Here is a 27,721-nt window from a genome sequence, read left to right on the forward strand (position 1 = left end):
GTGAAAATAAGTCACACTAATAATTTGATTGTTTTGATCAGTACTTGGACTCAAACTAATGGTTGTGGCATTCATACATTGAGAAATAGCAAGTGATTATATTTTCTTATTACTTACAAGTTGTCACAAAGCAAAATTAAACTCTGGATTTAAAAATCACTTAATTTAGGGACTTCCCTGGTGGCGCAGTGGTTAAGAATCCGCCTGCCAATGCAGGGGACATGGGTTCGATCCCTGGTCCGGGAGGATCCCACATGTTGTGGAGCATCTAAGCCCGTGCACCACAACTACTGAGCCTGCGCTCTAGAGCCTGCAAGCCACAACTACTGAAGCCTGCATGCCTAGAGCCCATGCTCTCCAACAAGAGAAGCCACCGCAGTGAGAAGCCCATGCACCACAAGAGAGAGTAGCCCCCGCTCTCCACAACTAGAGAAAGCCTGCACGCAGCAATGAAGACCCAATGCAGCCAAAAATAAATAAAATAAATTTTTTTTTAAATAAAAAAATAATTTAAAACAATCACTTAATTTATAGTCTGTATATATTTGAAATCTGTTTTAATAAAATGCTTCAGTATTTACCACATGTTCCATTTTGATTGAATTTTAGGTGAGTAAATTGATGCTTCAGGAATTTATTTTTGATATGGGGGCAGGATTTGGTGTAGTCCATTCTACCTTTTAAAATATTGGACTCTTCAAAACAGTTATCTGTTTTAAGATTAAAATTTAGGTACAAATTAATGTTTGGATATTAAAAAGAAAAATCTTCCTTAGAATTAGTGACACAAATAATTAAAATAGTAAATCTTTGTGTGTTTAAGAGCTTAATTTACCTAAACTGGCTTTCATGAGTTAAAACTTAATAATACATCCTTAGCTTTTATAGTGGTTGAATATTCAAACCATCCTGTATTTTTTTTACAAATTTTTTTTTTTTTTTTTTTGGCTGCGTTGGGTCTTCGTTGCCGCGCGAGGGCTTTCTCTAGTTGTGGCGAGTGGGGGCTACTCCTTGTTGTGGTGCTGTGGCTTCTCTTCTTGTGGAGCATGGGCTCTAGGCTCACGGGCTTCAGTAGTTGCGGCACACGGGCCCTAGAGTGCGCGGGCTTCAGTAGTTGCAGTGCACAGGCTCAGTAGTTGTGGTGCGCGGGCTTAGTTGCTCCACGGCATGTGGGATCTTCCCGGACCAGGGATCGAACCCGTGTCCCCTGCATTGGCAGGTGGATTTTTAAACACTGTGCCACCAGGGAAGTCCTGGCAGGCAGATTCTTAAGCACTGCGCCACCAGGGAAGTCCCCTACAAATATGTTAAAAGATACAGTCCTCCATCACAGAGGTCTATATAATTTCCTGCTTGTTATATGAAAAGTTTTCACTGCAGATGAATTCATGTATTTTATGAATTCATGTCAGAAAGTTAAAAATGTGATACCAAATATCAATCATTTTCTTACCCCCCACCTTTTTTTGTAGCTACCTTACAACTTAGAGTATAATGACAGTTAACCAAAGTTGTAATATTCCTTTTTCTTTCCTTTCATGGACTTTTTTCCAGGCAGTCCTTAAAAGTTTTTTCATGGCATTTATATTTCAATCTGAAAGGTGACACAAGTTCTTTCTCTGCTGAGTAGGTGCTAATCTAAAATTGTGCCTATTCCTCTAATAGTAGAGGGTCATACATAGAACACTTGTATTATCCATTTTATTAAAGGATCTTTCACCTTTAAGTCTCAGAATTCTGTTAATGAGTATGCTGAAACTCTAAAAACAGAACTGTGTGTGTGTGTTTGTGTAAGGAAAGAGGGTTTTCTTGTTTACAGTGTGCCCAGCTGATCAAACAGTTTGCCACATGAGGATTATACAGTGATATTTGCCCACTAAGCTTGATTAGAAAAATCTTTTTTGGGGTTTTAGTCTACCTAGTGCAGCCTATACTAAATATAATGATACAAATATGGTCAATGTCAGTGTTTGTTTTGTTTGTCTTTGTTTTTAAGGAGCGACATGGACTAAGCAGTAAAAATAGTTGTTTATTTTGTTACCTACAGACACTTTTTTATGCTTTATCTTTTATCTTAAACTCAGCTGCATTTCATAATGGCATCATTAGGTGTTCTAAGACATGTATCAGAGGAGAAACTATAGATATTGCTCTAGTGATTTAGCCATTTGGTTTTAAAACCATAAGAAGATTAGATTGTAATTGGTATGTATGCTCATGTATTTTGGGTAGCATTTCAAATACTATTATGTCAGAAGTGGTATTAGAAAAAGTTCAAGCGTGATTTTTGTTACTGATATTAGCTTACTTACAGAGTGGTCACCAAATATGGGTGACTACAGAGCCCCTTTCCACCATTACTTACATCCTGCACTAAGCTACACTGAACATACTAGGAAACTGTCCTAGAAGAATAAGGGAGGGTGAGCAAATTGCCAATATTGAAATTGTCCTAGACTTTTAGAACTTGTTTCTGCCAGGGTATTTAGCTTATTTCACTTATGCTTTTCAGCAAATGATACCAATTCTAAGTTTAATGAGTATTCCTTTGTTTAAAAAATTCTCTGGTGTCTATGGTATGAGTGAAATATTACTTAGCTGACACTGACATAATCAATTTATACTTATCTGCAAAGTATCTCTTCCAAGGAAATGCTAATCTTTGTACTTACATATGGGGCATTTTATGGAATCTTTAGGTCTGGTTTTAATTAATTTTTGTTAATTTGTAGTATGTTAGATCACTTTTACTAAAATAATTTTTTGGGGGAAGAATTTAAAGCAAATTGTACATTGGTATGCTGAACCTAAATCTCTATCCATTTTATTTTCTTTTTTAAAAAATTTTTACTTATTTTTTTATTGAGGTATAGTTGATGTACAATATTGTATAAGTTTCAGGTTATGACATAGTGATTCACAATTTTTAAAGTTTATACTCCATTTATAGTTATAAAATATTGGCTGTATTCCTTGTGCTGTGCAGTATACCCTTGTAGCTTATTTATTTTATGCATAGTAGTTTGTACCTCCTAATCCAAGAGGTAAGATACCACTTCAGGTAAATAACATGTTACTAGTGATATACTTTTTGAGATATTAAAATGACTCACTGACTATCATTACTACCTTCCGAAACCTCAAGGAATGTAGGAAACTCAGGTTAGAAACGGCTGATCCGATCCTGTTTCCTTTATAGTCCTGCCTGCCTTTTCCTGGTAGCATTCTATAAGCCAACAGATTATCATTTTGGCCACTGATCGTAATTTTCACTTTTCTGGCTTTGCTTTTAGCTTATGCTATTATGGTTGACTCCTGAACAGTATGATTTTGAACTGCTTGGGTCCACTAATACGAATTTTTTTAAATTAGCAGATACTACAGTACAACTTGTTCTGAGGTTGATTGCATCCAAAGATGTGGAACCTCAAATACAGAGGAGCCACATATATGGAGGGCCCAACTATAAGTTATACTCAGATTTTTGACTGTGTGGAGGGTCGGTGGCCCTAACCCCCACGTTGTTCAAGGGTCAACTGTATTTCATTTTCGTGGAATGCTTCCCTCATTTTTTCTCTAAACTCATTCAGATCTTCTCAATTCAGTTTCGTAAAATATTCCTCATTTTCCCCAGCCTAAATTATTCTGTCCCACTTCAACTCAAATGATAGCGTTTATTCTTTAGTTCATACAGCAATTAAATGTCTTGTAATTTTCTTTTTATTGTTCTCTTGGCTGTTATTTTTCTTTTATTATTATTTAACATTCCACATGCTTATGTCTTGTTTTCCCAACTAGATTATAAACTCCCTGAGGGCAGGTATGATATTTTACATTTCTTTATGGTTCTCCATTGCATTTAGCACAATGTTACATAGCTTGTAGACATTCAGTTTATTGATTTGATTTGTTTTTAAATATATTTAATTTTAGATTTTTCAAATGAACGAACACTTTAAATGAAAACCTAAGCACCTATTTGTTTTGCGTCCTATTTGTGTATTCAGCTAATATCCAGTAATCTTTAGCGGTTAATTGCTTTAGATTACTAACACTGTGGACTTTCCATAACAAATTTTCAATCCCAGTTGGGATAGTTCTGGGCAGTTTTCTGCCATGAAATCTGTGTTCATATGTATAAAAGAATAGTAATGTTGGCCTGAATACAAGATTTTGGAAGGTAAGTTATCACAAGTATTAGATATATTACAGATCCAAACACAAATGAATATGGAATTATCCACATCATTGCTTTCCTACTGGCTTTATCCCTACCACTAGTATAGATAATTATGCTGACTTACTGGAATTCTTCCTAAAATCAACAAAGTCACTGTTGGTTTTAAAGTTTTGATAAACAATTAAGGAAGGATTCATAAATTATTTATAACAATTATTTTAAAATAATATTTTGATATTGTGAATCATATAAAAATATTTTTCATAATTTATTGACTGCTCTGTAGACTGTTGGGAGTTTGTTACCAGTGTCCTCAACTAACTTGTTTAATTTTTATCTAGAAGCTACAGAAGAAGTTTCTCTGGACAGTCCAGAAAGGGAACCTATACTCTCCTCAGAACCTTCTCCTGCAGTCACACCTGTGACCCCCACGACACTCATTGCTCCCAGAATTGAATCAAAGAGTATGTCTGCTCCTGTGATCTTTGACAGATCCAGGGAGGAGGTATGGAAAAATGTTCATATTCTAAGTTAATATGTAAATAATACATTTTTTGTCCCCCACCCAACATTTCTTTACTGTTAGTCATTTGTAATCAAAGCCTTTTAGAAATGTTTGGAAAAGAACACTGAACTAGAGAGGTCAGGTGATTTGGCTTCTAATTTTATCCCACCCCTTTTTCATCCAGTAACTTGGGCACATCACTTTCCTTCTCAAGTCAAGCAGTTTGTCATTTGTGATCTCATGATGGTAATGTGTGCCTCTCAGTGTTCCTTCCTCTCTTGGTCAAATAAGGTAATGTCTGAAAGTGCCTTGAAAACTTAATCACAGTAAAGTGGTGTCTTGAGTAATTTTATTTGATAAAAGTATGTAATAAATGTTAATGATTATGTCGGTAGAGTAAGAGATGTGTTGTGAGTGGAGAGGAAGCATGAGGACCTTCTAAGGTGTAATGATGGTGTTTTTTCTTAATCTACATTCTGGTTAGGAAGATGTGTTTACTTTGTAAAAATTATTGAGCTATTTACCTAGGATTTATATACTTTGTGTGTGTTACAGTTCAAATAAGGCTTACTTTAAGAAAATCTGTACAGGAGGGCAACTTTGAAAAATATTATCATTAGAAAAACAGCCTTTTTTTTGGTAACCTTAGACTATTAATATTGCTTTTAAAATTTGCAAGATTTAAGTTTCTGTGTTTTCTTCTTGAAAGTAAAAAAACTTTCCCTCAGAACTGCTATTAATAAGGATTGCTTATTTATAATGGATAAAAAGTGCTTCTCTGTAGTTCTGTAGGTTTATCATTTTTCCTACTTCTTTTTTCAGTGAGCTTTATAGTGCTTTCATTGGCTTCAAGAAGAACATGTGTTTACTAGGTAATTGGTGAAATCATGGTGCTCAAGTTGCTTATAATTCCTGCAAGTATGTAGGATTCTACTGGCAAAATTAATGGCTACCTCCTGGTTTTTAAAGAGGAGAGATACAACTTTGAAAAATACTAATATTAAAAAAAATCAAGGAATTAATTATTTTCATAATCTGAATCTGAAGATTGAGTATATAGAACAAAACATTCCACAATATTCCTACAGAAGACTACAACGTTTTCTCTACATCTGAGGAGTTGGAGGAAAACAAGATTTTCTGTTCCTTCTCCCAGTGATCCTTTTCCTGTTGTCTTTGTGTGTGTGTATTTTTTACATAGTCAGGAAATGTGAAAGCTTTTATTGTTTTTCATAAATGGAGTGCTGAGTGACTTTTCAAATTGATGTGACAGTGACCCTAATAAAAGATAGATGGTAAAAATTATAGTTATTAGTATTATGACAATAATATAAACTGGAATCTTTAATAACAAAAAAAATTTTCTAGATTGAAGAAGAAGCAAATGGAGATGTTTTTGATATAGAAATTGGTGTATCAGATCCAGAGAAAGTTGGTAAGTTAATATTTATTATATTTTGTACTTGCTCCTTTTTGATAATTAGCTTGGTTGTTAATGTGCTATTTTTAACTAAATGCATTGTTACAATATTAAAATGGTGCTTTTATTTTTAAACTTGTGGCAGCTTGTTTTGTTTTTTTCCCAGCTTTATTGAGGTATAATTGACAAATAAAAATTGTGTGTATTTAGGATGTACAATGTGATGATTTAATATATGTTATAAAATGATTACCACAATCAAGTTAATGTGTTACCTCACATAGTTACCTTATGTGTGTGTGCATGTGGTTAAGCTTATGATTTTTAATAGTTTGACTTTTCTTGTAGGTGATGGCATGAATGCTTACATGGCTTATAGAGTAACAACAAAGGTAAGCCTTTTGCTCCTTTAAAAAAATATTGAGCCCTCACCATGTGTAGTATGAGGATACTACAGTGATTAAGGTGTAAGTGATCACTGTCTTTACAAAGGTTATCATCCAGTAAAAGTTGCGTATAAATAGCTACAATGAGTTCTGAGTGGTTTGGTAGGTAAAGTATTCTGGGAGAGTATGCCGGAAGGGATCTAATCTAGGCAAAGGTAGGAGAAGTGATTTGGGTGGGAGAGGGGCAAAGGGATTTGCTTATGTAAAAGCCAGAAATCAAGAAAGCATTGTTCTTTCTAGGATCTGCAGGAAGTGGTGCCAGATTAAATTGTTTGGCAGTAAGCCTTCCTATATTATGAACAGCCACATTAGGAATTTGGCCTTCATCCTTAGTATATATAATGGAGAGCCATTGAAGAGGTTCAAACAAGAATGTGGTACAATTGATTTTTGTTCTAGAAAGCTCTCTCTGACTCAGTATGGATTGGGAGGATCAAAGTAAAGGTCTGGACTTCGAGTTAAGAGGCGGTTGCAATCCTTAAAGGGATTGTAGGCCTTCAAATCTTAGAGAGGATCTGAAACAGTCCTAGCTGTGAGAAGTGATTCTTAATACTAAGGAACTAGTTCTAGGGATGAGTGAAATAAATGGCTTCTTGTGATGTATAGGAGGTAGAATCAGTAGGGCTTGGATGTAAGGAGTGAGGAAGGGGGGATGCCTAAGTGTGTGTGTTTTTTTTTTAAATCTTTTTTGGAGTATAATTGCTTTACAATGTTGTGTTAGTTTCTGTTGTACAACAAAGTGAATCAGCTGTTAAGTATACATATATCCCCATATTCCCTCCCTCTTGAGCCTCCCTCCCATGCCTGAGTTTTTGTCTAGAGGAACTTTGTGATTGTTGGAGTGATCCTGGAGAAGAGACAACACAAGGGGAGGAACACAGTATGGAGTCAGATTTGTTAATTCATTGAACAGATACTTATTTATTAAATACCTTGGGGTCAGGCTCTTTTCCAAGGACTACAGTATAGTAGTAAACAACACAAAGAAATGCCCTTCACTCATGGAACTTATGTTCGAGCAGGGAAAAATATGGTGAAATTGAGGTGGCAGTGAGATTTAAGTGGAGGTTTCCCTTGGGCTATGTATTATTAGACTGAAGCTCAGAGGAGATCTGGGCCAGAGGTAAAGATTTAACAATCATTAGCATAAATACAGGTAGAGTCAATGAGATGAGTTAAGGGTAGAATAAAGCAAACATTTTCTGTCCTCTTAAGTTTCTGTAAAAAAAAAAAAAAATCTATGATTTGGATTTTTTTCAGTTGTTAGAAATCTTTACATCACATTAGTTAGCTACTCTGCATTTTTTTCAGAGTAGATCAGTGTGTGTGATATGTATATATGCATGTTCACAATTATGTACTACATTAACTTCTAAAAAATTGTTTCGTATTCAAAATTTGAAATACCTCTTCTTCACTTGTAGACTTCTCTTTCCATGTTCAGTAAGAGTGAATTTTCAGTTAAAAGAAGATTTAGTGACTTTCTCGGTTTGCATAGCAAGTTAGCAAGCAAGTATTTACATGTCGGTTATATTGTGCCACCAGCTCCAGAAAAGAGTATAGTAGGTAAGTATGAATTTTTAAAAATTTATTGTTGTTACTCTTACTAGTTCAGTTTTAACTGTATAGATGTGTATATTCCATGATCATTCACTGTCATGACGTCTCAATATCTAGAGGTACTGAATTTAAGTATTCTGTTTATGATAGTCGTTCATCAACTGAAGAGTGTATAGCTAAGTTTTATTTTCTAACACTTGAGGATTTGATTTGTATAATGTAATGATGTTAAATATTTGACAAGGTGAAAGCAACTAAAAACCCTTTTAGGGTCATCAGAGTACCTTATTACTGAGTAACACTTAGAGAGTATTCAGTATTATTAGTATATTAACATTTTTCTAAGGGTTTGGAGGTGTTTTGTGCTTAGCTATACATTGTACAAAAAGATTTGATCTAGCCTTGCTCACACAGGAGCTATTTAAACTCATCTTAGTTTATTACGTACTTCAATTTAACATTTAAAAACATTTCTACTTTTACAGGTAATAAAGGCTTACTTAGTTAAGAATATGCAGAATATTACAAAAGAGGAGGAGAACCTCCATTGTCCCATCATTAAAAAACATCTGTCATGTCTTAAAATTTTGTAGTATTTTTTCCAATCTTTTCAGTCATAGGTTTTTATTTATTTCTATTTTTTTTATATACATGATTATTATTCTGAAAAATATTCAAAATGAATTTTACTTATCTTTAAGTTATTTTTACTTTTTTAAACATTTGATTTGAAAAGCAGTTTTATCCATATCTTTTATGATTTTTGAAACCTGATATATTTATTTATTTTATTTATTTATTTATTTTTAACATCTTTATTGAAGTATAATTGCCTTACAATGGTGTTAGCTTCTGCTTTATAACAAAGTGAATCAGTTATACACATACAATATGTTCCCATATCTCTTCCCTCTTGCATCTCCCTCCCTCCCACCCTCCCTATCCCACCCCTCTAGGTGGTCACAAAGCACCGAGCTGATCTCCCTGTGCTATGTGGCTGCTTCCCACTAGCTATCTATTTTACATTTGGTAGTGTATATATGTCCATGACACTCTCTTACCCTGTCACATCTCACCCCACCCCCTCCCCATATCCTCAAGTCCATTCTCTAGTAGGTCTGTGTCTTTATTCCCGTCTTGCCACTCGGTTCTTCATGGCTTTTTTTTTTTTTTTTTTTTTTCCTTAGATTCCGTATATATGTGTTAGTATACTGTATTTGTTTTTCTCTTTCTGACTTACTTCACTCTGTATGACAGACTCTAACTCCATCCACCTCATTACAAATACCTCCATTTCATTTCTTTTTATGGCTGAGTAATATTCCATTGTATATATGTGCCACATCTTCTTTATCCATTCATCTGTCGATGGACATTTAGGTTGCTTCCATGTCCTGGCTATTGTAAATAGAGCTGCAATGAACATTTTGGTACATGACTCTTTTTGAACTATGGTTTTCTCAGGGTATATGCCCAGTAGTGGGATTGCTGGGTCGTATGGTAGTTCTATTTGTAGTTTTTTAAGGAACCTCCATACTGTTCTCCATAGTGGCTGTATCAATTTACATTCCCACCAACAGTGCAAGAGGGTGCCCTTTCCTCCACACCCTCTCCAGCATTTATTGTTTCTAGGTTTTTTGATGATGGCCATTCTGATCGGTGTGAGATGATATCTCATTGTAGTTTTGATTTGCATTTCTCTAATGATTAATGATGTTGAGCATTCTTTCATGTGTCTGTTGGCAATCTGTATATCTTCTTTGGAGAAATGTCTATTTAGGTCTTCTGCCCAGTTTTGGATTGGGTTGTTCGTTTTTTTGTTATTGAGCTGCATGAGCTGCTTGTAAATCTTGGAGATTAATCCTTTGTCAGTTGCTTCATTTGCAAATATTTTCTCCCATTCTGAGGGTTGTCTTTTGGTCTTGTTTATGGTTTCCTTTGCTGTGCAAAAGCTTTTAAGTTTCATTAGGTCCCATTTGTTTATTTGTGTTCTTATTTCCATTTCTCTGGGAGCTGGGTCAAAAAGAATCTTGCTGTGATGTATGTCATAGAGTGTTCTGCCTATGTTTTCCTCTAAGAGTTTGATAGTGTCTGCCCTTACACTTAGGTCTTTAATCCATTTTGAGTTTATTTTTGTGCATGGTGTCAGGGAGTGTTCTAATTTCATACTTTTACATGTATCTGTCCAATTTTCCCAGCACCACTTATTAAAGAGGCTGTCTTTTCTCCACTGTATATTCTTGCCTCCTTTATCAAAGATAAGGTGACCATATGTGTGTGGGTTTATCTCTGGGCTTTCTATCCTGTTCCATTGATCTATATTTCTGTTTTTGTGCCAGTACCAAACTGTCTTGATTACTGTAGCTTTGTAATATAGTCTGAAGTCAGGGAGCCTGATTCCCCCAGCTCCATTTTTCGTTCTCAAGATTGCTTTGGCTATTCGGGGTCTTTTGTGTTTCCATACAAATTGTGAAATTTTTTGTTCTAGTTCTGTGAAAAATGCCAGTGGTAGTTTGATAGGAATTGCATTGAATCTGTAGATTGCTTTGGGTAGTAGAGTCATTTTCACAATGTTGATTCTTCCAATCCAGGAACATGGTATATCTCTCCATCTATTTGTATCATCTTTAATTTCTTTCATCAGTGTCTTATAATTTTCTGCATACAGGTCTTTTGTCTCCTTGGGTAGGTTTATTCCTAGATATTTTATTCTTTTTGTTGCAGTGGTAAACGGGAGTGTTTTCTTAATTTCACTTTCAGATTTTTCGTCATTAGTGTATAGAAATGCAAGAGATTTCTGTGCATTAATCTTGTATCCTGCTACTTTACCAAATTCATTGATTAGCTCTAGGAGTTTTCTGGTAGCATCTTTAGGATTCTCTATGTATAGTATCATGTCATCTGCAAACAGTGACAGCTTTACTTCTTCTTTTCCGATTTGGATTCCTTTTATTTCTTTGTCTTCTCTGATTGCTGTGGCTAACACTTCCAAAACTATGTTGAATAATAGTGGTGAGAGTGGGCAACCTTGTCTTGTTCCTGATCTTAGTGGAAATGGTTTCAGTTTTTCACCATTGAGGACAATGTTGGCTGTGGGTTTGTCATATATGGCCTTTATTATGTTGAGGAAAGTTCCCTCTATGCCTACTTTCTGCAGGGCTTTTATCATAAATGGGTGTTGAATTTTGTCAAAAGCTTTCTCTGCATCTATTGAGATGATCATATGGTTTTTCTCCTTCAATTTGTTAATATGGTGTATCACATTGATTGATTTGCATATATTGAAGAATCCTTGCATTCCTGGGATAAACCCCACTTGATCATGGTGTATGATCCTTTTAATGTGCTGTTGGATTCTGTTTGCTAGTATTTTGTTGAGGATTTTTGCATCTATGTTCATCAGTGATATTGGCCTGTAGTTTTCTTTCTTTGTGACATCTTTGTCTGGTTTTGGTATCAGAGTGATGGTGGCCTCGTAGAATGAGTTGGGGAGTGTTCCTCCCTCTGCAATATTTTGGAAGAGTTTGAGAAGGATAGGTGTTAGCTCTTCTCTAAATGTTTGATAGAATTCACCTGTGAAGCCATCTGGTCCTGGGCTTTTGTTTGTTGGAAGGTTTTTAATCACAGTTTCAATTTCAGTGCTTGTGATTGGTCTGTTCATATTTTCTATTTCTTCCTGGTTCAGTCTTGGCAGTTTGTGCATTTCTAAGTATCTGTCCATTTCTTCCAGGTTGTCCATTTTATTGGCATAGAGTTGCTTGTAGTAATCTCTCATGATCTTTTGTATTTCTGCAGTGTCAGTGGTTACTTCTCCTTTTTCATTTCTAATTCTATTGATTTGAGTCTTCTCCCTTTTTCTCTTGATGAGTCTGGCTAATGGTTTATCAATTTTGTTTATCTTCTCAAAGAACCAGCTTTTAGTTTCATTGATTTTTGCTATTGTTCCCTTCATTTCTTTTTCATTTATTTCTGACCTGATCTTTATAATTTCTTTCCTTCTGCTGGCTTTGGGGTTTTTTTGTTCTTCTTTCTCTAATTGCTTTAGGTGCAAGGTTAGGTTGTTTATTCGAGATGTTTCCTGTTTCTTGAGGTAGGCTTGTATTGCTATAAACTTCCCTCTTAGCACTGCTTTTGCTGCGTCCCATAGGTTTTGGGTTGTCGTATCTCCATTGTCATTTGTTTCTAGGTATTTTTTGATTTCCCCTTTGATTTCTTCAGTGATCACTTCGTTATTAAGCAGTGTATTGTGTAGCCTCCATGTGTTTGTATTTTTTACAGATCTTTTCCTGTAATTGATATCTAGTCTCATAGCGTTGTGGTCGGAAAAGATACTTGATACGATTTCAGTTTTCTTAAATTTACCAAGGCTTGATTTGTGACCCAAGATATGATCTATCCTGGAGAATGTTCCATGAGCACTTGAGAAAAATGTGTATTCTGTTGTTTTTGGGTGGAATGTCCTATAAATATCAATTAAGTCCATCTTGTTTAATGTATCATTTAAAGCTTGTGCTTCCTTATTTATTTTCATTTTGGATGATCTGTCCATTGGTGAAAGTGGGGTGTTAAAGTCCCCTACTATGATTGTGTTGCTGTCGATTTCCCCTTCTATGGCTGTTAGCATTTGCCTTGTGTATTGAGGTGCTCCTGTGTTGGGTTCATAAATATTTACAATTGTTATACCTTCCTCTTGGATCGATCCCTTGATCATTATATAGTGTCCTTCTTTGTCTGTTGTAATAGTCTTTATTTTAAAGTCTATTTTGTCTGATATGAGAATTGCTACTCCAGCTTTCTTTTGATTTCCATTTGCATGGAATATCTTTTTCCATCCCCTCACTTTCAGTCTATATGTGTCTCTAGGTCTGAAGTGGGTCTCTTGTAGACACCATCTATATGGGTCTTGTTTTTGTATCCATTCAGCCAGCCTGTGTCTTTTGGTGGGAGCATTTAATCCATTTACATTCAAGGTAATTATCGATATGTATGTTCCTATTCCCATTTTCTTAAATGTTTTGGGTTTGTTATTGTAGGTGTTTTCCTTCTCTTGTGTTTCTTGCCTAGAGAAGTTCCCTTAGCATTTGTTGTAAAGCTGGTTTGGTGGTGCTGAACTCTCTCAGCTTTTGCTTGTCTGTAAAGGTTTTAATTTCTCCATCACATCTGAATGAGAGCCTTGCTGGGTAGAGTAATCTTGGTTGTAGGTTTTTCTCCTTCATCACTTTAAGTATATCCTGCCACTCCCTTCTGGCTTGCAGAGTTTCTGCTGAAAGATCAGATGTTAACCTTATGGGGATTCCCTTGTGTGTTATTTGCTGTTTTTCCCTTGCTGCCTTTAATATGTTTTCCTTATATTTAATTTTTGACAGTTTGATTAATATGTGTCTTGGCGTGTTTCTCCTTGGGTTTATCCTGTATGGGACTCTCTGTGCTTCCAGGACTTGATTAACTATTTCCTTTCCCATATTAGGGAAGTTTTCAACTATAATCTCTTCAAATATTTTCTCAGTCCCTTTCTTTTTCTCTTCTTCTTCTGGGACCCCTATAATTCGAATGTTGGTGCGTTTAATGTTGCCCCAGAGGTCTCTGAGACTGTCCTCAGTTCTTTTCATTCTTTTTTCTTTATCCTGCTCTGCAGTAGTTATTTCCACCATTTTATCTTCCAGGTCACTTATCCTTTCTTCTGCCTCAGTTATTCTGCTATTGATCCCATCTAGAGTATTTTTAATTTCATTTATTGTGTTTTTCATCATTGCTTGGTTCCTCTTTAGTTCTTCTACGTCCTTGTTAAATGTTTCTTGCATTTTGTCTATTCTATTTCCAAGATTTTGGATCATCCTTACTATCATTATTCTGAATTCTTTTTCAGGTAGACTACCTATTTCCTCTTCATTTGTTAAATCTGGCGTGTTTTGACCCTGCTCCTTCATCTGCTGTGTGTTTTTCTGTCATCTCATTTTGCTTATCTTACTGTGTTTGGGGTCTCCTTTTCACAGGCTGCAGGTTCGTAGTTCCCGTTGTTTTTGGTATCTGTCCCCAGTGGCTAAGGTTGGTTCAGTGGGTTGTGTAGGCTTCCTGGTGGAGGGAACTAGTGCCTGAGTTCTGGTGGATGAGGCTGGATCTTGTCTTTCTGGTGGGCACGTCCATGTCTGGTGGTGTATTTTGGGGTGTCTGTGGCCTTATTATGATTTTACGCAGCCTCTCTGCTAATGGATGGGGTTGTGTTCCTGTCTTGCTAGTTGTTTGGCATAGGGTGTCCAGCACTGTAGCTTGCTGGTCGTTGAGTGAAGCTGGGTCTTGATGTTGAGATGGAGATCTCTGAGAGATTTTCGCTGTTTGGTATTACGTGGAGCTGGGAGGTCTCTTGTGGACCAGTGTCCTGAAGTTGGCTCTCCCACCTCAGAGGCACGGCCCTGATGCCTGGCTGGAGCACCAAGAGCCTTTCATCCACACGGCTCAGAGTAAAAGGGAGAAAAAATAGAAAGAAAGAAAGGAAGAGGCTATAATATAGTGAAGTAAAATAAAGCTATTATAACGCAGAGCTATACAGACAAAATCTCACCCAGAAGCATATACATATACACTCACAAAAAAAAGGAAAAGGGGAAAAATTAATATATCCTGCTCCCAAAGTCCACCTCCTGAATTTGGGATGATTCGTTGTCTATTCAGGTATTCAACAGATGCAGGCACATCAAGTTGTTTGTGGAGTTTTAATCCGCTGCTTCTGAGGCTGCTGGGAGAGATTTCCCCTTCTCTTCTCTGTTCGCACAGCTCCTGGGGATCAGCTTTGGATTTGGACCCGCCTCTGCGTGTAGGTCACCTGAGGGCGTCTGTTCCCCGCCCAGACAGGACGGGGTTAAAGGAGCAGCTGCTTCGGGGGCTCTGGCTCACCCAGGCCGCGGGGAGGGAGCTGTACGGAGGAGGCGGGGCGAGCCTGCGGCGTCAGAGGCCAGCGTGACGTTGCAGCAGCCTGAGGTGCGCCGTGTGTTCTCCCGGGGAACTTGTCCCCGGATCACGGGAGCCTGGCGGTGGCGGGCTGCACCGGCTCCCGGGAGGGGCGGTGTGGAGAGTGACCTGGGCTCACACACAGGCTTTTTGGAGGCGGCAGCAGCAGCCCCAGCGTCCCACGCCCGTCTGTGGGGCTCGCGCTGATTGCTGCGGCTCCCGCCTGTCTGTGTAGCTTGTTTAGGCGGCGCTCTGAATCCCCTCTCCCTGCGTGCCGTGAAACAAAGAGGCAAGAAAAAGTCTCTTGCCTCTTCGGCAGCTGCAGACTTTTTCCCGGTCTCCCTCCCAGCCAGCTGTGGTGTGCTAACCCCTTCAGGCTGTGTTCACGCTGCCAGCCCCAGTCCTCTCCCTGCGATCCAACCGAAGCCGAGCCTCAGCTCCCAGCCCTGCCCGCCCTGGCGGGTGAGCAGACAAGCCTCTCGGGCTGGTGAGCGCTGCTCGGCGCTGAGCCTCTGTGCGGGAGTCTCTCCGTTTTTCCCTCTGCGCCCCTGTTGCTGTGGGATCCGCGCTGTTAGCCGCGGCTCGCGCCCGTCTCTGGAGTTCGTTTAGGCGGCGCTCTGAATCCCCTCTCCTCGCGCACCAGGAAACAAAGAGGGAAGAAAAAGTCTCTTGCCTCTTCGGCAGCTGCAGACTTTTTCCCGGACTCCCTCCCGGCTAGCTGTGGTGCACTAACCCCTTCAGGCTGTGTTCACGCCGACAACCCCAGTCCTCTCCCTGCGATCCGACCGAAGCCCAAGCCTCAGTTCCCAGCCCCGCCCGCCCCGGCGGGGGAGCAGACAAGCCTCTCGGGCTGGTGAGTGCTGCTCGGCACCGAGCCTCTGTGCGGGAATCTCTCCGCTTTGCCCTCCGCACCCCTGTGGCTGCGCTCTCCTCCGTGGCTCTGAAGCTTCCCCCCTCCGCCACCCGCAGTCTCCGCCCGCGAAGGGGCTCCTAGTGTGTGGAAACCTTTCCTCCTTCACAGCTCCCTCCCACTGGTGCAGGTGCCGTCCCTATTCTTTTGTCTCTGTTATTTCTTTTTTCTTTTGCCCTACCCAAGTACGGGGGGAGTTTCTTGCCTGTTTAGAGGTCGGACGTTTTCTGTCAGCGCTCAGTGGGTGTTCTGTAGGAGCAGTTCCACGTGTAGATGTATTTCTACTGTATCTGTGGGAAGGAAGGTAATCTCTGTGTCTTACTCTTCCGCCATCTTCTCTCCTTCTCCTGAAACCTGATATATTTAAATGTATTTATTATATTCTTTCTCTTTTTAAATTTTTTTTTTAATAAATTTATTTTATTTATTTATTTCTGACAGCTTTGGGTTTTTGTTGCTGTGCGTGGGCTTTCTCTAGTTGCGGCGAGCGGGGGTCACTCTTCATTGCAGTGCGTGGGCTTCTCATTGCGGTGGCTTCTGGTTGTAGAGCACAGGCTCTAGGCGCTCGGGCTTCAGTAGTTGTGGCATGTGGGCTCAGTAGTTGTGGCTCATGGGCTCTAGAGCGCAGGCTCAGTAGTTGTGGCGCACAGGCTTAGTTGCTCCGCGGCATGTGGGATCTTCCCAGACCAGGGCTCGAACCCGTGTCCCCTGCATTGGCAGGCGGATTCTTAACCACTGCACCACCAGGGAAGTCCCTATTATATGAGAATTTTTAAATTGTATTTATTAATGCACTTAAAAATAATAAACTCATTACCTGTTAACAAATAAAAAAATTTTGTGAAAAATAATTTTTATAAGACAAAAAAATTTAATAAGAGTGGCTTGCTTTTGATTTTTTGTTTTTTACATTTTCGCAAAATCTCTTTAAAAATTGTGGCTTAATAGAAAGTAGTTATATTTTCGTATCTGTTTCTACACTCTACCTGTTGTGATAAAACACATCATATAACTTCTGTAAAACTCCACTGAGCTCTCATGAAAGAATGGGAGCAAAAAAGACACAAATAGCAGCTTAGTATTATGAAGGTCGATTTTTGTACATATCCCCCACCAGCCCAAAGGGTCTCAGAAACCTTCCGAATATGCTAACCATATTCTGAGAACTGCTAGTCTAGTTAATAATGTTATTTCTCTCTCCTCTAAACTGTTGCAATGGTATCTTTTGGCCTCCCATTATCTATGTAGTGAGCTTAAGTTTCATTTATCATAAATTATTTGTTATTATATCCTTTTTTCTTTAAGTTGTACAACTATTTTTATATATCAAAAGAGAAAAAAAACAAAAAATAGTTTTTCTCATTTTGATGGCTAGATAACACTAGTTTAGTCCTTAAACATTGAGCCAGAAGAAAAAATTTTTTTAACTAAATTTTTATGCTCAAGTTTGTTGTGTTTCAAACTAATGTTTTGCCCTACTAATCTTCAACCTTCCACAAATTATTGAATTAAAAGGAGATTGAAAGATTTTGAGGCAACCACATAAAATGCAGTTTAAAAAAAAAAAGGTGTAAATAAAGAAATTAGCAGGAAAAATAATTGTAGTTAAATAAAAGATGAAGCCAAGTTAAAGTTTCCTCTAAATGTGTGCATAAAGTCTGAACAATTATTGAAAGTGGGTAACAAGTTGTTCTGTGAAGTTCCTGGCAGAAAATCAAGTAGAGAAGCAGTCATTTAAAAAATTTCATATTGTCCATCAATTTTTAAAAATAAAAATGAATATATTGTCTAAGAAAAATTTTAAATATGAGAGGCCCTTTTAACTACATAACCAGTGGTTTTCAAGTAACAAACACAGTGGTGTAATAAGAATAGTAACTTCTCTTTCCTGGGAAGCTGTAACTGCCACTGAAGGAAGAGGGGTCTTTTCATTAGCATATAACTGTTACTGCTTTTATAGAACCTTAGTTGACTTAAAAACACTATTTTCGTGAAGCTTTTAAAAAAGAGCAACAAAGAAGTTGAAAAGTGTTAAGGAGTAACTGCTTACAGTAAGTTTTTATTTACCGCAGTGACCCATAATGGTTACTTACCTCTAGGAAGTAGCATGAGCAGAAGATCACAGAATTAAAAAAAGCAAAAACTTATATAGTGGTAAGGTTTTTTTTCACAAAAACAGAATATGTGAAATAATTAACATCCCACACCTAGTAGTCCACTCAGGGTAGGTAATTTTAAGTGTTTGAATGAGTTTTCCTTTTCAAACTATTGTATTTCAGAGGAATTATGTTAAAACATTCATAGGTGATATATGGTTTTTCACCAGGTGTACCAACCTGAATAAGAATTACATGGTTTTACATGATCTATTTTTAAATGGCTTTATTGAGATATAATTCACATGCCATACAATTCATCCATTTAAAGTGTATAATTCAGTATTAGCTTTTCATATATTCAGACTTGTGCATACCTCACCACAGTCAGTTTTAGAATATTTCTATTACCCCTTAGCCATCATCCTCTAATTTCCTCATCCACCCCCAGTCCTAGGCAATCACTAATTTGCTTTCTATCTCTATAAATTTTCCAATTCTGGACATTTTAAAGAACAGGGAATCATATAATACATGGTCCTTTGTGACAAGCTTCTGTCAACGTAGCATAATATTTTTAAGGTTCATCCATGTTGTACATATGTCATTACTTCATTTCTACAGAATCGAATTTTGAGAGTAAAAAGAACAGGGAAAAGAAGAAAAATCTGCAGTCTGATAGTAGTGTTAAAATTGAAATTGCTAATACAGAAATGATTAGCATGATTTTTATTCTCTAAATTTGAAGAGTTCTAAATGTCTCTATGAAAGAGCTCATTATTTCAAACTGTTATAAAACCAGCTATGATAAATAAACAAGAACATGTTCTTAGAATCTGCAACAGAGGGAATACTTAGCATATTAATGGATTACACTTATTCTTATTTTTCTAGTCCCCAAAGTAAAGAACGTTAATTATTGCTCATAAGAGATGAAAATATCAAATGTGCTTAAATTTACTAATTTGAACTCCATTATACATATTGAAATGCAAATACATTTTAACTTAACAAGGGTTTAATGTATGTCAGATAAAGAGTCCAAACAGTTATAGGTTTAGAAAACTACAGACACAGCTCAACCTCTACTTTAGCTGTACTCTTTTAAAACTTACATTATAAGTACTTGCCATATACAGATATTAATTTCTCAAAACTATGATACTAGTTATAATTTTAGGAGCTTTTTTTCAAGTTCAAATTTAAAATATATTTTAAATTATGCAGAAATGATTATAAAAGAATGTTCCTCAGTAATAGAAAATCATGAGTCTTTCAATTTTTTCAAAGGCATGACCAAGGTCAAAGTGGGTAAAGAAGATTCATCATCCACAGAATTTGTAGAAAAACGAAGAGCAGCTCTTGAAAGGTAATTCTAATTAGCTGTGTTTTATTGCTCTCGTGTTTTTACTTCAGTAATGTAAGTCTAATTCCATTAAATGGCACAAGTATATTTTCAGTATTAAAATTCTCAAAGTACCACTTGATTACTCTTAGTAAGTGCTATAAGCTTTTATTAAGAAAATTGATTCATTCAGAAACACAGTACTGTATACTTGTTCCATTTTTATTCTCATTAGTAGTCTAACAAAGTAATACCTATTTTCATCTGAATTAAGTTTTCCTTTGAATTATTACTTGGTGATACTGAAATGTTACTAAATACAATGAAAAATTAGGTTTGTGCTCCCTCCTTCAATTCTTTATAATTGATTTTGACTTGAGTGTACAGAAGTATTAGTCATTGCTCGAGTTGACTGTATAGTTAAAGGCTGATAGATATATATGCTGTGCCTTGCTTTAGACTTCTTGACCTGACACATTTCCTATGGCTTTGAAGACTTGTGTTCATTGTGGCCGACTAAACGGGAAATGGATGGGAGGAATCCCACTCCCAGAATCTTAACATTTCTTCCTTGCTATGCTGAAAATGTGAGAAAACAAGTTGAAAACTATCTTAAAGCCCAATTTATAGTACATAAGTTGGTAATTACCTGGACTTAATACATTTTCTAATTTCATAGTTTTTGTTTGTTTGTTATTTTAATTGAATTTGCTTATTTGTTCTCTGTCTTATTTTCTCTCTTGGCTTAAAATTAGTGGTTGGCATAGATAGGACAGATTTTAGGAAATAGTATATATATCTATAGGGTACAAATTATTTTGTAAAACTCTTTTTGAGGCAGTGTATTTCTGGGTTTTAGCAATAAATTGTTTCAATTTTAAGAAAATACCAAAGTAAAGTCAGGTTTGAACAATTTGCAATAAGAAAAGCTAGTGTGCAGCTTAAAATCTTAAAGACTTAAAAGATGAGATTATGTCTATGAGACTCAGCAGTTACTCAGGAAAAGGATTTAAATTGCATCGAAAGAAGTTTATTTTAGGCATTAGAATTGATTCTCTTGTGAAAGAGGTCATAGAATGAGTGTTTTTAAGAGTAAAGGTAGATAATGTGCTGCCTTGATTTTGCTTAGTCCTTCCTGAAAGTGTAACCATGACCTTTTGAGAAGCCTTTCCAGTCCTATTTTTCTATGAGTAAATTTGAAATATTTTGGATGGCATTCTTGATAAGGAACTTAATGAAGATTTATTGTACCAAGGGCATATAATTTGATTCTACATTCATCTTCCTTTTAACTTGAATGCATTGCATAGTACTTAAACCATATCTTCATTCACTGTGTAACACTGAGGAGAGTTTTAAGGAAATATTGAAGCTTGACCTAGTGCATATGTGAAGATAGTTTCTTACTGATAAATATTACTTGTTAAATACTGCCTTAGTGGAATTTGCAGTAGTGGGGAAAAAAAAAAAAGGAAACAGTGTACTGTGAGTTCATTTGCATTAGAAAAGATAACTAAAGAAAATATAGGTGTAAAGGTACAGAAGCAAAGGAACTAGAATGATTTTTCTCAAGTGATTTTTCTGTGGCATTTCTTAAAATTTAAACATTAGAATAGGCATATCTGTGGATGTATAACCTAGTTGGATCTGGTGGGTCAAGGAAGTATTTCTTTGTTTACACTGTCTTGAACAAAAGGATAAACATCTGGTATTGAAATATGAGAAGAGAAAGGGAGTGGTTAAGAACCCAAGTAATTCACCTGTGCCACATTCAGTAAACTAAGCAGAAATTACTTCTAAGTATCCCGAAGATCGCTCACTTGATTTTCTTAAGAGTGCTTCATACCTTACCTACAAGCATATTGAATTTATTTTATAGTAAGTATACACTTCTGTAAATATAAACTAAGAAATGTAAAGTAGCATTATACAGTGTGTAGCGTTTTAGAATCCTTTCTCTGTTGAAGCCTGCACTCCATTACACACTACATACTATCTGTGAGGCCTTGGACAAGTTATTTAACTTAAATTCATTGTTCCTTTTCTCTAAAATGTTAAGTGTATCATAACAAGCACCTGAAAACCCAACTGGCAAAGCCTAAACAGTTAGTGTCGGTTGATTAATCCATTCGTTCATATCAGGAAGTTTGGAGGTAGGCAGATGTTTAGTATTATCAAATCCATCAGGAAATCTTATTGCTTCCTTCTGATATCTGGACAACCATTTTTTCACCCGTTCACTACTAGTCCAAATGTCTGAATTAACTGCGGTAGACTCCTCTTTGGTCTCCCTGTTTCCATCCTTGTACCTCTACTCTTTTTCCTAATATAGCAGCCAGGGTCATCCTTTTAAAACATGAATCAGATCATATTCCCACTCCTATTCGTCCACCCACCCAGTTTCAGTCAATAAAAGCGAGAGTCCTTATAATGACCTATAAATTCTTACATGACTTGCACTGCTCACTCTGTTACCTACTTGATCTCATATCCTCCTTGATCACTTTGCTCTAGGCCACACTCACCTTGTTGCTGCTCCTCAAAGATCCCAGGCATCTTCCCACTTTAGGATTCTACCCCCTACCCTGTCCCCACTGCCTAGAAAGCTTTTGTTCCCAGGTATCTGCGTGGCTAATTCCCTTACCTCTTTCAAATTCAAACATTCAGATGTCACCTTGCCAGTGAAGCCTATTTTGATTATTGGTTTCATTCTGACCTATTCTGTTTACATCGCCATCAACCACACCTTACACCCTTGATCCCATTTACTTGTCCTTTCTCCACTTGTCCTTTCATTTTTCCACAGCATTTGCCACCTTATCACATACTACACAATTTTTATGTTTATGATTTATTGTCCGTCTTCTATTACTAAAATTAAAGCTCCATGGACTTCCCTGGTGGTCCAGTGGTAAATAATCCGCCTTATAATGCAGGGGACGTGGGTTCAATCCCTGGTCAGGGAACTGAGGTCCCACACGCCGCGGGGCAACTAAGCCCACGCGCCACAACTACTGAGCTCATGCGCCTCAACTAGAGAGAGCCCACATGCCACAAACTACAGAGCCCACGTGCCCTGGAACCCACAAGCCAGAACTACCAAGCCCACATGCCCTGCAGCCTGCACGCCACAACTAGAAAGAAGCCCACGTGCTGCAACGAAGGATCCCGCATGCCTCAACGAAGAACCCGCGTGCCGCAACTAAGACCCGACGCAGCCAAAAATAAATTAAATAAATAAATAAATAGTAAATAAATCACTTAAAAAATAAATTAATTAAATTAAATTAAAAGTCCACTAGAGAAGGAATCTTGTTCTCTTTTGTTCACTGATACATTCTGAGTACTCAGAACAGTAACTGATGTGTAGTAAATGCTCAATAAATGTTGAATGAACAAATGAATGTCATCAAGGACCCAGGCTCTTTCTACCTGTCTGTTCTCTCATTCTTAGCACACATGTCTGAGTCTTAAGCGAGAGAAATATCTTTAACTCTGTTCATCTCAAGCATTTTGTATAACCTGCTTTATTTTGTTTTGGTAAGTAAGTAGGAATTTGAAAGCGCTAAGTGATTCTAAATGTACCAATAACTTTTCCTTAGCACAAATCTCAAGAACAACTACTGACCACCTCTTGTTGAATCTGATACTTATTTTTCATCAGTTCCATTGCATCTTCCACTTCTGTCTTCCTTCAGTGTTTCTGCCTCTCTCCATACCTCTTTTCATGTATTTTTCTTACATTCTTTTCCTTTTTGTTCTGTATCCTTCCTTTATATATCTCCAACCCTCTCTGACCTTAATTCTGAATTGATGACTATTTACAAATAGTCATCAATTTAAAACCCAGTTTATGTTTCTTTTCTTAATTTTAACATTATGTAAGTTTAATACCTATTTTTAATGGTTAATTGCTCTTTATTTTCATGTAACCCTTAAGAAGAAACGTTTTACCATCTTTTTCTAGAATATCATTTTCCAAAATGGATTCCTCAGATTGCTAGTATGTGGTAGGGTGAAAAAAGGAAATCTGTTGTCAATTGAGGTTTATAATTGTAGGGTGTAACAAACTTAAACCAGGTTTTTTTCCTGCAATACTTCTCACAGCATTTAATATGCTGCTGTTCATTATAAGTCTTAAAGAAAGGACTATGTATGTAATATATTTCAAACTTTCTTGATTGTAGAGCCAGTCTTTTTCATGGAATATTGTATGAGGCTAGTATTCTGCAGAACTCACTTTACAAAGCTATTTTAGAATATAAATAGTATTAGGTATTTCCATTTAGGTTGAAATATTAGAATATTTCTTAAAGGTTGGGTACTAGATGTTTTGTCTTCCTGCTTGTTCATTTTACGAACGTCTGAGTGCTTGCTATTTATCAGCTGTTGTGTGCGCTCAGAGGAACAACTTACGCAAACTGCTTTAAGCAGTACACAGTCTAAGTAACTAAATAACTCACCTAGAGTAGTACTGGAGAACTTCAGTGTTAAAATTGTAAGTAAAATTCCAGTGGGAAAATACCAACATTTCTTAAACTTACTGGATTAGTGTTCCTACTGCATCTCTTTTTTACCTTTATAAAGTAAGCCGCAAATACTTTTTAAAACCACAGTGTCGATTGCATTGTACATATCTATTAAATGCTCTGTTTCTGTTATAATGACTTCTTGTGTGGGCTGTTGACTTAAAGTGAAGTTTAATATGGTGTGTATTTTATTTAAATATACAAAAACAGAAGTTAACATTTAAGCAGCGATTAGTCATTTTAACCATTATATATAGTGTTTGACTTTAGAAAAGATTATCACTTTTTTTAGAAACTATTTTAGGCATACTTTATAATCTTGTAAAGAGAAGTCATCACTGACTACATTTATGCTGCAGAAATAAAGGTATATTAACTGTTAGGCAAAATATTATAATTGAAATATTACTGCATGTTATTAATCTGGGGAAAGAGCAATTTTTTAAAAATGGGATTAGATAAGTAATCAATGATCATCAAATAGTGAACCTTTTTTTTAATGAAAGATAGGTAATTTATTATGAATGTCAGGGCTGGACCTTTTCTAGTAAAGGAAAATTACTAAAGTTAGGCTAATAGTGATTTAATAATGATGTTTCTCTTTACTTTTTGTTTTATGTGGTGTCATATAAGAAAGACATCAAAAATAGCAAAACCTTAAAAATAAAAATATTGAAGAAAATTTAATCCTTGTCAAATAAGGACCAAAACTTACTTGATAATTAAAATCCGCTGCCAAGGAAAAAGAAATTGGTAGGCTGTTCTCCATTTTGGTAATGATGACAATTTAAAAAAAAAAAAAAAGTTTGACTGGTCTATATAGTAATATATGTATTACTAGAATATATATAGTAATAACTGGAAACATACTGACCCACCAAAAGATAACGTTATTTGATAAACTTACCTATATACCCTTTTATAACTCTAATACTTCGCAGTGAGAAGTTTGGTAAGTTATTTAACCTCTCCCCATTCCTACCCCCACCCCCTACCATGTCTCTTTTTACATAATTATGAATTTTCAAAAGATGAACGAAAAGCTTTTTAATCATTAAATTACTATAAGATTCTTCATAATTAGGGTGAAGGCAAACTGATATGATAGGAGGCAAACAGAGGACATCTTTTTTTTTATTTTTTAATTTTTATTTTGTTGAAATAAGATTTAAAATCAGATGGTACTGATAAATAAAGGAGCATTTTATTCTTAAATCTAGGTATCTTCAGAGAACAGTAAAGCATCCGACTTTACTACAGGATCCTGATTTAAGGCAGTTCTTGGAAAGTTCAGAGGTATTATTTCTACTTTAAATTTTTTTATGTAAATGTTCTCATTTATGATTATCAGTGTAATAATTTGTATAAGAATAGGTGTTCAGTAAACAGTTGCATTAATAGATGGAATGAAGCAAAGATTTTTTTTTTTGCTTAGTGCTTTAATTACCTTTAATTACTTTAAATTACTAGCAAAATATCTTCTTTGCATTGATAATTGTAGGATGATCATTCCCTTTCTTGAAAAATTAAAACCAGATTTAAAAGAATGGCTTATTAATAGTCTAATTCTGAATGCCCTAAGTTGTTGCTTAGGCATTGTGTTGAAATAAGTTTATTCAGACTTCATTTTAGAGATTGTTGAATAATGTGTGTTTGTGTGTCTACATTCTAATAGTCTTATTAAGGTTTTGAAGTGCAAATTTATGATTTGAAAGAGTTTTAATTATAACCATGCTGCTCTTTATATTTGGCACATTTTATCCTCTAATTGTTACTGTTTGAGATTTGTTTTTAAATTTACTTGAACCCCAGAATTTTTAAAAAATTCAAAATCACACAGTCCTAACTAAGCATAAGGAGATTTTTCTCAAGACTTTCTTCTTTTTTCCTTATAAACAGTTTATTTCTGCTAGCAAACAGGTGGCCAGTGTTAAAGTGCTTGGCAATTTCTTAATATATTTTGACAAACAGAGTGTTGTTCCATCTACATGTAAACATGCAGAAGAAAAACAAATGGAAAGTCTATTTTTTAAGTTTTCCTTTGAGAAGTAGTGTATTTGAGAAATTAGATCTCACTATTGAAATGTATGAGAGTGAAGAAAATACAACCTCCTTTTTTTCTTTTTTCTTTATTCTTTTTTCTTTTTCGGGGCTGTGTGTGGGGGCAGTCCCTTCTGTGGCCAGTTAAACCTCCAGGCTTTTAACCGGTTTGTTTGCCCTTATTTGTCATTCAATTCCAGCTGCCTAGAGCAGTTAATACACAGGCTCTGAGTGGAGCAGGAATATTGAGGATGGTGAACAAGGCTGCCGACGCTGTCAACAAAATGACAATCAAGATGAATGAATCGGATGCCGTAAGAGCTGATTTTTTGACTTGAATAATGAGATGAATTAATGAGCCCAACAATTGCATTTTAAAGCTGTACAAGTAGAAAATAGGATATTAATTTGCTTATTGAGTTTAGTTCTCAGCACATCAGTTGACCACCATGGTTATACATGGTTAATTTGTTGCTTTAAAACAAGGAATGTAGCTTGCTGTTTATTGGTGACCTAATTTAAAGTGGTTTGTACTGGCTAAATTAGCTCCATTTTTCATTTTTCTTAGTGGTTCGAAGAAAAGCAGCAGCAATTTGAAAATCTGGATCAGCAACTTAGGAAACTTCATGCCAGTGTTGAAGCCTTGGTCTGTCATAGAAAAGGTTTGTTTGTCTTGTTATTTATATGTTTAACGCTGTAAGTTAATTCAGATATTTTATTTACATTTTATTAAAAATGAACATTTTAAAGTTATGAATATTTTAAAGAGGATGTTTTCTGTTTCAACTTTGTTATTTAATATTTTCTGTTCCATTTTATGTAACTTCTAGTTTAGAAAGAGAAAAATCTTGAACTTGTAAAAGTATATTTTGAATTTTGGATTAAAACTGATTGATTAACTCTTTGTTAAACATATTTAATGAATGAATGAAGATGTCTTATTGGTAACTCTTATATAATTAAGGAATGAAATTTTTCTTTAAAATGTTAGTTTTGTACCTACATTTCCTAGAGAACTCTGGAGTATTTTCTTCATTTTTCAACCACCATATTTAAAAACCTGGAAGGGGGTGTTAAAAATTCATAGAAAACTTTAGTTGTAATTTTTTGATTCCATGGTGAGGTTTTTTGGTTTTATTTTTGAAGATTACATGGCTTTTACAATCATCTTTCTAAAACACTTAATAAGTAATTTAGTATGTGCCATTCCCAGCAATACATTGCAAAAAATAATTACAGAAAATCTACTGGTACATTTATTATTGAAAGTAACTTATAACAGTTTTTGCTATTTGTATTCTTTCTCTTAGGGAACATTTTATGGTTCTTTAAGAGAACTTTACGTAATGCAGAGCAACAGAGCAATCCAAGCAATATAATTGTTAGTCCTTGACATCTGTTTTTCTTTATTTGATGTATCTGAAATAATCATATTGAAAAATCTTTTCAAAAATTCTTAATATTTCACTATGCATTGTTGTTGCACACAAAGAAGAAAAGAATAAGATTTATGTGAACTGCATGTACAGTTTTACTTTGCTTTCCTCCTGTGAGCTAAATAATATTCTTATCAAAAATTATAGACATTATTTTCAATAGTAAATGTTTAAAGGCCAAATAATGTAGTATAAATCAATTGTGAGTGTTCCCAGTGCTTTCCATATGAAAAATATATTTTTTGTCTTTTTTAGGACTAGACAGAGAAACAGTGAGCACTTTAGAGGAGAAAGGGAAGGGAGATTATT

At 35.9% G+C, this 27,721-nt stretch overlaps 1 protein-coding gene across 2 annotated transcripts in view; it reads left to right on the forward strand.

Moving 5' to 3' along the window:
* SNX2 (sorting nexin 2) overlaps positions 1 to 27,721 on the forward strand; it is a 61,906-nt gene that overhangs the window by 23,484 nt on the left and 10,701 nt on the right. For both annotated transcript variants that reach the window (XM_082380713.1, XM_082380714.1), the window contains exons 3-10: positions 4,522 to 4,685; positions 6,054 to 6,120; positions 6,454 to 6,497; positions 7,976 to 8,117; positions 19,353 to 19,431; positions 25,157 to 25,232; positions 26,177 to 26,290; positions 26,545 to 26,638. In XM_082380713.1, the coding sequence (XP_082236839.1) occupies positions 4,522 to 4,685; positions 6,054 to 6,120; positions 6,454 to 6,497; positions 7,976 to 8,117; positions 19,353 to 19,431; positions 25,157 to 25,232; positions 26,177 to 26,290; positions 26,545 to 26,638 (780 nt within the window). The remainder of the gene's footprint in view (positions 1 to 4,521; positions 4,686 to 6,053; positions 6,121 to 6,453; positions 6,498 to 7,975; positions 8,118 to 19,352; positions 19,432 to 25,156; positions 25,233 to 26,176; positions 26,291 to 26,544; positions 26,639 to 27,721) is intronic.

Source organism: Balaenoptera borealis (assembly GCF_965194805.1).
Source record: "Balaenoptera borealis genome assembly, chromosome: 2".
Classification (NCBI taxonomy): Eukaryota; Metazoa; Chordata; class Mammalia; order Artiodactyla; family Balaenopteridae; genus Balaenoptera; species Balaenoptera borealis.